The sequence below is a fragment of the Gekko japonicus genome, unplaced genomic scaffold, assembly GCF_001447785.1.
Source record: "Gekko japonicus isolate JY-2015 unplaced genomic scaffold, Gekko_japonicus_V1.1 scaffold3687, whole genome shotgun sequence".
Classification (NCBI taxonomy): Eukaryota; Metazoa; Chordata; class Lepidosauria; order Squamata; family Gekkonidae; genus Gekko; species Gekko japonicus.
The window spans coordinates 36,985-46,632 of NW_015171006.1; the positions used below are offsets into that span (position 1 = coordinate 36,985).

Below are 9,648 nucleotides of genomic sequence, written 5' to 3' on the forward strand. Positions count from 1 at the left end.
TAGACTTCAGGGACATCGCGTGCCTTCAGCATGTAGCTACCAGGCTCCAGTTTCTCTCCGGGGTCCCTCGAAACCAAATATCACAACACACAAAGTATTTTCTGAAATTTTGGGATCTAAGTCCTACGTTCGGAAGCCCGGTTTCAAATCTCCGCAAATGAGAAACGGTTTTCTAGTCTGGACCCCAACAAAGACAGAACAGCGGGAGAAAGAGGGTGTGTAGAAGCGGTGGGGGAGGGGGGGGAGCAAATCCCTATCGGTCGCCCCGCCCCCCAGCTCTTCCGCTCCTGAGCCCTGGGTGGCCTCCTCGGCCCTGACGCAGCCCCTACCTGGAATCTTGAGGTTGAGGTCGCAGGTGCTGCCGATGGTGGCGATGGAGGGGGCCTGGCGCCGGCGGGTGATGCTCTCCTTCATGCGCCCCTCGCCCGTCATCTTCACAGTGAAAGGACTCCCTGGAGGGATACGGAAGTCGGAGAGTTTTAGTTAGAAGCGGAAGGGGGCTTCCAGGCCATTGTATCAGCCCCTCGCCTGGCACAGAAGATCCAGGGCTGCTTCTCCTCGAAGATAATACTTTTCTACAGAACGAGTGACTGAAATGTGGGATTCGCTGCCAGAGGATGGAGTGACGGCCACGAGAATAAACAGCTTTTAAAAGGGGATTAGACAGATTCATGGAGGGTAAGTCTATCAGTGGCTACTGGCCATGGTGACAGAAGGGAACCTCCACGTTCAAAGGCAGTAAACTCTGAATCTCAGTGCCGGGAGACAACATCAGGGGAAGGCCTCGGCCTCTCTGCCCTGTTGTTGACCCTCCAGAGGAACTGGCTGGCCACTGTGTGAGACTAGATGGACCCTCACTGGTCTCATCCAGCAGGGCTCTTCTGAGGTTCTTATCAGGCGAAGGCCTCAGCCCCTCTGCCCTGTTGTTGGCCCTCCGGAGGAATTGGCTGGCCACTGTGTGAGACTAGATGGACCCTCACTGGTCTCATCCAGCAGGGCTCTTCTGAGGTTCTTATCAGGCGAAGGCCTCAGCCCCTCTGCCCTGTTGTTGGCCCTCCAGAGAAACTGGTTGGCCACTGTGTGAGATGGGATGCTGGACTAGGTGGACTCTCACTCATCTGATCCCGCAGGGCTCTTCTGATGTTCTTATCAGGGGAAGGCCTCGGCCTCTCTGCCCTGTTGTTGGCCCTCCAGAGGAATTGGCTGCCCATGTGTGAGACAGAAGGCTGGACTAAATGGACCCTCATTGGCCTGATCCACAAGGTATAGATAGGGGCTAAAAAACTGTGAGCTAGCTCACTCGGGATACTGCGTTAGATGGATCACTGGTCTGAATCAGCAGGGTTCTTCTGATGTTCTTACGACCTCCTGCAAGGGACAGCCCACCCTGACCCCTGACCAATGTTCCCTCTAAGCTGTGGAGTCTTGAGAGCAAAAAGTCTGCTTTGGGAGCTCCTGGCATTAAAGTTGTGAGCGAGCGATTTGGCTACTGCATAAATCAGTTTGCTCTGGAGCCATCCCTTCGGGATACTGCATTAGATGGATCACTGGTCTGAACCAGCAAGGCTCTTCTGATGTTCTTACAACCTCCTGCAAGGGACAGCCCACCCTGACCCCTGGCCCTGACTCTATCCAATTGGTTCAATTGTGGAAACGATAAGAAGTTTGTGAACTGAAACCAGCCCTCCTGGAACTTAAAAGCGCCTTAGAGGCCAACCAGATTTCCCGGGTATAAGTTTTGAAAGTCAAAGCGCCCTTCCTCCGATACCAGATATCTGACCAAGGCAGCACTGACGCTCGAAAGGTTAGACCCTGCCCTCAAAATCTTGTGGGCCTCTCAGGCGCTCCTGGATTCGAATCTCGCTGTCCTACTGCAGATGAGCACAGCTCCCCTTTGACACTATCTCTACAGTTTCAGACAGAGAATTCAGAGACCCGCAGCCCGGGAATTCAAAGGCTCCGAGGAGGGGCCGCCGGGCAGGGGAGACGGGCACCTGGCACGTGTTTGTCGGCAAACTTGATGTTGATGATGTAGTTCCCGGGCTCGGTGGGGCAGTAGGTGACTTTGCAGGTCCCGTCTTCCATGTCCTCGCAGTTTATGTCCACCTTGCTGGGTCCTTCGATGGAGAGGCCCAGACCGCCGTAACCTAGAGGGGAGAGAGCAGACGGCCTTAGATACAGTCCTCTTTTCCTGGGAGCCTCTTTTACCCTTTACGTGGCCTCCAGGAGGTGTCCCCAACTTTTTTGGGCCTGCGGGCACCATTGGGATTATTATATTTTTTAATAAAAGATTTTATTTTTTATAAAGACAGACATCACTCATACAAACACCAATACATAAATGTCTGTGTGGGGCGGTTCAGTTACATCATCATTTTACACGCACATGTTACACCTTATGTTCCTACAAAAATCTTTTCCATATTTTTTCACTATAAATTTTTGTATTATATAAAATTTTGTATTATATAAAAGGTCTGTATACTTCATCTATTGTATTCTTCGGTCCATTTCAAAATCTGAACCATGTAGTTTAGTTTAGTTTATTTCTACAGTCCTTAGACCAGTCATACAAAAAAGAAGTACACCTTTACAAAATTCCAAGGTTTTAAAATACATCAGTAAAACATTAAAAGCAAAATTTAATCTGATATCAAACTACTACCGTATATCTAACTAGCTGCCTAACCATGTAGTTTCATACATACACAAGCGTTTACAGAGGTATCTAAATTGTAGGGGATTTCATTACCTCATCAAATCACATATTGAAATACCTCAATTTTCGAAATGTCACCTTATATTCTTACCATGATTTTATCACATAAGTTTATAAAATAAAATTCTATACTCTTTTGGTATATTTTCCAATGTTTCCATTCATTTATGGCATTTTAAACAGCTGTATAATAATTATATTGTTCAGACCTTTGTAAAAACTTGAGGGACTGTGTTTTCTCCCTTATCCAAAAATTTGAGGCTTGTGTATTCTCTCTTATCCACAAAATTTTGGATTCTGACACTATTATTATTATTATTATTATTATTATTATTATTATTATCATCATCATCATCATCATCATCATCATCATCATCATCATATCATTATTATTATCATTATTATTACCATTATTAATAATAATTTTACAGTTTTTCAGAACTTTACAACATAATACCAATTACATCTGATTATATGGACTAAGGGATACAGAATACCAGATACCAGAAACTCTAGGGATAGAGAATATCTCACGCACATACTCTCCACATCTTTGCCTAACTGGCCACGAGGCTTGCTTAGGTTCCCAGTCGGGCCAGGGATTGCCTGCTTTTGCGGGCTCCGGCCCACTGCCAGCCACCTGGCCGGTGGGGGAAACCCCGCCCCCAACAGACATTTCCTGCAAGATGTCAACGATGCATCGTCATCACATTGGTGACGTGGGGGTTGGGCAAGGCTCTACTTTTTGGGCAAAACTCTATGGTTTGTAGCCATTTTTACCACAGAGTCTTGCCCAAAAGGTAGAACGTCGCCCTGACATCACCGACAAGATGACATGACCGATGTTCCCGCCAACTCCCAGAAGGCCCCCAAATCTCCACCCCCCGCTGGCAGGAGGAAGGCACCTGGCACCCCCTACTGGCCACGATCCCAGCAGCGCTCCTCACCAGCAGTGCGCGTATCGACGATGAATTCGGACACCTCGAAGGTGCGGCCTTCCACCAGTCCCTTGCCCGACACTTTCACCTTGCTGGCGTCTCCGATCTCCGACTGGCCCACCATGATCTTGAAGGGGCTGTTGGTGACGTGTTTGCTGCTCTTCTTCACGCTCACGATGTGCTCACCCACCTCCTTGGGGGTGAACGAGATCCCTGGGGAGGGCAGAGACGGGAATGAAAGGGATCAACTGTAGGTTCAAATAAACGACACAACACACAGATCTGCCAAAACTCTCTGACCAAGTTCTCAAGCTCTCTCTGTACCTCAATAACTGGATGTCAGCAGCGTTTTATTAAAGCAGACTCACACATTTCTCCCCCACCCCCTGCCCTGTACAGTGAAAACGTTACGAATAGAAGCCTCAAACTAGGATTACAGTATGTTCTTAACGGAATATTCTTTACGCTGAAGCTCTCCTATCTTGCCCGAATGTAGCCAAGTTTATACTCTCAGCAGACCAGCAGACTCAGCAGACTTTGTGCACTGCTTGCCAATCTCCCTGTGAGAACTTGAACTCCCAGGCTTGCCTCACAGGAGTGTTTCATTCCCACAATCGACGTCATGGGATAAACCGAGTAGGGAGAGACCCGGCACAGCAGCAAGGCCCTCCGGAGTGTGGACTTCGTGAACAGCATCGGATTCAGGTCAAGCAATAGCTCCACCGACTGGCAATGAGAGGAACCATCAGCTGGCACGCTTCAGTGCTGTTCAACTAACTCTAGTGCATTTGACAGGAAGGCCTGGGGCCGCTTTGGGGTTTGCGGCCCTGGCGGAGAAGAAAATAGGCACTAAAGGGCTTTGGTGGCTCCAGCAGAGGAAAGTGGGAAGCAAACAGAGAAGACTGGACCATGGGTTAACTCAGGGCGATTTCGCACTAGAGCTGCCTCGCGGCGCAGCCACCGTTTGCCCCGACACAAACATGTCAATTTCACACCCGAAGCTGCGGGGCTGCATTTTGACTCGCGGCTTAGCCCGATTTCCTCCGCAGTTTCGTGATCCTGGTTTTTGAGGATCACGAAACTGCGGAGGAAATCGGGCGAAGCCGCGGGTCAAATGCAGCCCCGCAGCCTCGGGTGTGAAATTGACAAATAGTGTCGGGGCAAACAGCGGCTGCGCCGCGAGGCAGCTCTAGTGCGAAATCGCCCTCAGTGTTTTTGCTTCTCATTTTGCAATCAGTTTCTGGTTCGGTATCCGTCTTCTCTGGACTGGAATGCGAAAGCGTTTTCATTTTTTCCCTCCTCGGCAGTGCTTTAAACTCGCTGCATCCACTCTCTGCCTTTTGATGAATTTGTTATAAATGAAAGGTTTCCGAATATATAGGTGGCGAGGAAAAAAACAGGCTTCCTCGGGAGGTGGTAGGCTCTCTGGAGCAATGCTCCCTCTAAGCTGTGGAGTCTTGTGAGCAAAAATTCTGCTTTGTGAGCTCCTGGCATTCGAGTTGTGAGCGAGCGATTTGACTGCTGCATAAATCAGTTCGCTCTGGAGCCCTCCTTCCAGATCTAAGACAAAAATGTGTGAGCCGGAGGCTAAAAAACTGTGAGCTAGCTCACACTGACTCAGCTTAGAGGGAACACTGCTCTGGAGGTTTTCTTCTTTTTTTAAAAATAAATTTATTTTCAGTTTTCACCAAAACATATTCATTTCAATCTTATACATTTCATAACATAACGGTCATCTATCTTCTTTAACATTATCTGTCTTTAACTAGCCTAGTTTCAGTTCTATTATGTCTTCTTCATCTTCAGCCAGTCGTAAATTATTTCCCCTCTGTCCCAGAAGAGCTCCTCCGATTTATTTTGTAGTGCTATATTTAATTTGTCCATTTCTGCTACTTCCATGATTTTGCACTTAAGTTCTTTGTTTTCCATCGCTCTGCTATTAATATTCTAGCTGCTGTCAATATATATACGATTAGATGGTTATGATCTTTTATTGTGTCCGGTATCATATTGAGTAAGTATGTTTCTGGTATTAACGGCATATTCATTTGTAATATTTCTAACAATCGTATAGTGGTTAGTACTCTGCGTTGTGCTCTGGAGGTTTTCAAACAGAGGCTAGAGGGCCATCTGACAGCAATGAGGATTCTGTGAACTGAGGCAGATCATGAGAGGGAGGGCAGGAAGGGTCGCCTCAGGGCTTAGTTCTCGTGGCCCTTTCTGACACGCCCAGGGAAATGCCGATCGCCACTTTGGGGTTAGGAAGCAATTTTTCTCCAGGCCGGTTCGGCTGGGGATCTGGGAGGTTTTTTGTCATCTTCTGGGCATGGAACAGCGGTCACTGGGTGTGCAGAGGGGAAGGTATTTGTGAATTTCCTGCACTGTGCAGGAGGTTGGACTAGATGACCCTGGAGTTCCCTTCCTATGCTATAATTCTTGCCTTGAACACTGCTACAGCAGTGATGGCGAACCTTTTAGAGACCGAGTGCCCAAACTGCGACCCAAAACCCACTTATTTATCGCAAAGTGCCAACACAGCAATTTAACCTGAATACTGAGGTTTTACTTTAGAAAAAATAACCCATACATTAACTTAAGATGATCCAAACAAAGTAAGGAAAGCAATCCCAAATGCTTTCATTTACTTAAAATTATTTGGCAGAGAATTTGACACTTTAATGATGGTCTGGGCCTGGCTGGGGCGATGGCACACATGCCCACAGAGAGGGCTCTGAGTGCCACCTCTGGCACCCATGCCATAGGTTCGCCACCACTGCCCTATGAGGTCGCCAGTTTGGTGCAGTGGTTAAGTGCGAGGACTCTAATCTGGGAGAACCGTCTTTGATTCCCCACGCCTCCACTTGCAGCTGCTGGTGTGACCTTGGGTCAGTCACAAGTTGTCTCAGAGCTGTTCTCTCAAAAGCAGTCCTCAAGAGAGCTCTCTCAGCCCCACCTCCCTCACAGGGTGTCTCTTGTGGGGAGGGGGAGGGGAAGGGAAAGGAGATCGTAAGTCGCTCTGAGACTCTGAGTGAAGGGCGGGGTATAAATCCAACCTCCTCTTCTTAAGTCAGCTGCCACTCGCCGGCCCTTTCCACCACCACCCCTATAACCCACCCACCCGTCGGCTCACCGATATGCCGGTTGGGCAGGCGCTTGAGCAGACACGGCTCCTCGTTCCCGGACGGCGCCCGGATGCTGGCCGTCAGCAAGCTCAGGTCACTCTCCGTGATCTTCAGCGACACGTCGGTGGAGGTGCCCACGTTCAGCTGGGAGGTCCGCATGGAATCGTCTCCTGGTGTTGGGAGAAGAGGTCGGGGGACATCAGGTAAGAGGGACTCGGTGCCTCTGCAGGCGGGGAGGGGGTGGCGACTGGGACGGTGGGGGAGTGGGGAGGTTCCCGAAAATCCTCACCTGTGATCTTGGCCGTGAAAGGGCTGCCGGGGATATGCTTGTCGTCAAAGCGGACGATGATGTTGTAGTCGCCGGGTGCCGTGGGCAGGTAGGAGACAGTGCAGGTTCCGTCTTTGTTGTCTTTGCAGGTGATCTCGGCCTTGGAGGGGCCCTCCACGGCGAGGGACAGGCCTCCTAAGGGGAGGAGAGAGCCGTCTCAGAGTCTTTGCCCGCCTCGTTTCTCTTCCCTCCCCCTGGTTATCCCCAAAGGGCCCATTTCCTGCTGCCTTTCAATCTCCACTGCATCGGACACGCTTCCTGAAGCCCCGGGATCCGGCACGCTCTGCCCCAGAATCCTCTAGAACCATCCCTGCTTTTTGCAATCTCATCTCTCCACCACCATCCACCCACCCACCTAAACTCACCCACACCTGGAGAGCCAGTTTGGTGTAGAGGTTAAGTGGAACCTTCCTGGGGAAGGCCCCTGACCCCCTGTCAGTCTTTGGGAGGTGAAGCCAAAAATGAGAGATCGCGGGAGGAAGTGGAATTCCAAAAACAACATCCGTGACAAAAACAACGAAGAGTCAATAAAGATAAGTTGCAAAATAGTTTACTGTAGTAATTTCTGTAGAAAATTATCTTCTATTATCGCTCACACGCTAACGAATGCTGCGGAATGTAAACAATTCGTTTCACAATATCTGCTGTATCTGAGGGTGTAGCCATCCCAGTTCTTATCAATTACTACTTATCAACTCCTGAAGGAAATGTTCCATGTTATTAGAGAGTCAACATGGCGTGTTTCCTTCAGGAGTTGATAAGTAGTAATTGATAAGAACTGGGATGGCTACACGCTCAGATAAAGGAAATATCGTGAAACGAATTGTTTACATTGCGCAGCATTCGTTAGCGTGTGAGCGAGAATAGAAGAAAATTTCCTACAGAAATTACTACGGCAAACAATTTTGCAACTTATCTTTATTGACTCTTCGTTCCTTTTCCACGGATATCTTTAGAAGGCAGCTGAAGGCGGTTTTATTTAGGACTGCATTTGATTAAAACAGTCCTAAATTGTGGTATGAACATTCGGGCGTATGTATTTTTGGGTTTATGTATTCGGTTTATTGATATTGTAAACCACCCGGTGCTCAATAAGGAAGAAAGGCGGCTAATGAATGTTTAAACTAAATAGATAGATAAATAAACTCCCTCCACTTCCCGCACCCTGACCTGGAAGGCACAAGCTAGCCCAATCCCAGAAGCTGAGCAGGGTTGGCTCTGGTTAGCACTTGGATGCGAGACCACCAAGGAAGACCAGAGTTGCTGACTGCAGAAAGGCAGGCAAGGGCAAACCACCCATGTTCTCGTCTCTTGCCTTGAAAACCCTGCTGGGTTGCCATAAGTTGGTTACAACACAATGGCTCTTTCTACCACCACCATAAATAAATGAAATAAATAAATACATTTTCATAGGGAACCACAGAGGTAATTGATCATTTAAAAATCAGGCTTTCACATATTCCTAAAGTGCTTCTGCGTTCTCTTCCCCACCCTATGAGACATCAGATTGCACACTGCTACAGATGTGCAACCATGATTCATTTCAATAAGGCTTGCACAAACCACAATGAATTAAAACAAATATTGTTGCCACAGCTCCCGCACTCCTGTGAACATTTCCCTTTTTAAAGCTGCCAGTGCTGCTTATCATCTTTTATCATCATTAAAACAAAGGCAAATCTTACAATGCAACCACTAAATGCTTCCTCTCAATGGTGAGCCATTTGGTCACGTCCATCATGAAGTTCCTCTGCATTATGGGGAAACTGAATCCAGGCTAAATGCTATAAAGAATGTTCCTTTTATTGCAATTCAATACCCAAGCAACCTGGCAATTCATCAGCATATGGTTGTGTGACTTGAGATTTCACACACCTCAACAATAAAAGGATACAAAGGGGAAGGAAGAACAAAATACCACACTGCCAGGAGATGGTATTTCAAAAGTGGACTCCCTGGGTGGGCATGCGGGGAGAGAAAGGGGGGGGAGGGGGGGCACAGGATCAGCAGCGGGGTCTTGCAATCGGGGTGGTCTCTCTGCCTTGAAAGACACTCTTGCGCCTGGATTCTGGGTCAAACTGCAGCCAGGATTGTACTTCCAATGGCATGGCTTCTGCACATGTATCAAGGTGTGCAGTTTGGCACACATCTGGCACAAGTCTGGGGTCAGTCCGGGTCAGAGGGCCCAGGCCGATTGCACAAAGACTCTCCCCAAACAGAATCCTGCTTGAACATTCCGGTACGAACATGAACATACATCCAACGGCCTTATATCGAACCACAGCATTGGTTCATCAAGGACGGTATTGTCTATGAGAGCCGTTTGGTGTAGTGGTTAGGAGTGCGGGCTCTAATCTGGGAGAACCGGGTTTGATTCCCCACATCGCCACATGCAGCCAGGTGGGTGACCTTGGGCCAGTCACAAGTTCTCTCAGAGCTGTTCTCTCAAGGGCAGTTCCCAAGAGAGCTCTCTCAGCCCCACCTACCTGACACGGCATCTGTTGTGGGGAGGGGAAGGGAAAGGAGATTGTAAGCCACTCT

The 9,648-nt window shown here is 48.5% G+C and overlaps 1 protein-coding gene across 1 annotated transcript in view; it reads right to left on the reverse strand.

Annotated features, from left to right (window-relative positions):
• Positions 1 to 9,648, reverse strand: part of FLNC (filamin C) — a 96,550-nt gene that overhangs the window by 17,987 nt on the left and 68,915 nt on the right. Inside the window, exons 31-36 of the mRNA XM_015419014.1 lie at positions 8,967 to 9,062; positions 7,069 to 7,242; positions 6,788 to 6,949; positions 3,667 to 3,870; positions 1,995 to 2,147; positions 330 to 452 (exon numbers count right to left, since the gene is read on the reverse strand). Of these exons, the coding sequence (XP_015274500.1) occupies positions 330 to 452; positions 1,995 to 2,147; positions 3,667 to 3,870; positions 6,788 to 6,949; positions 7,069 to 7,242; positions 8,967 to 9,062 (912 nt within the window). The remainder of the gene's footprint in view (positions 1 to 329; positions 453 to 1,994; positions 2,148 to 3,666; positions 3,871 to 6,787; positions 6,950 to 7,068; positions 7,243 to 8,966; positions 9,063 to 9,648) is intronic.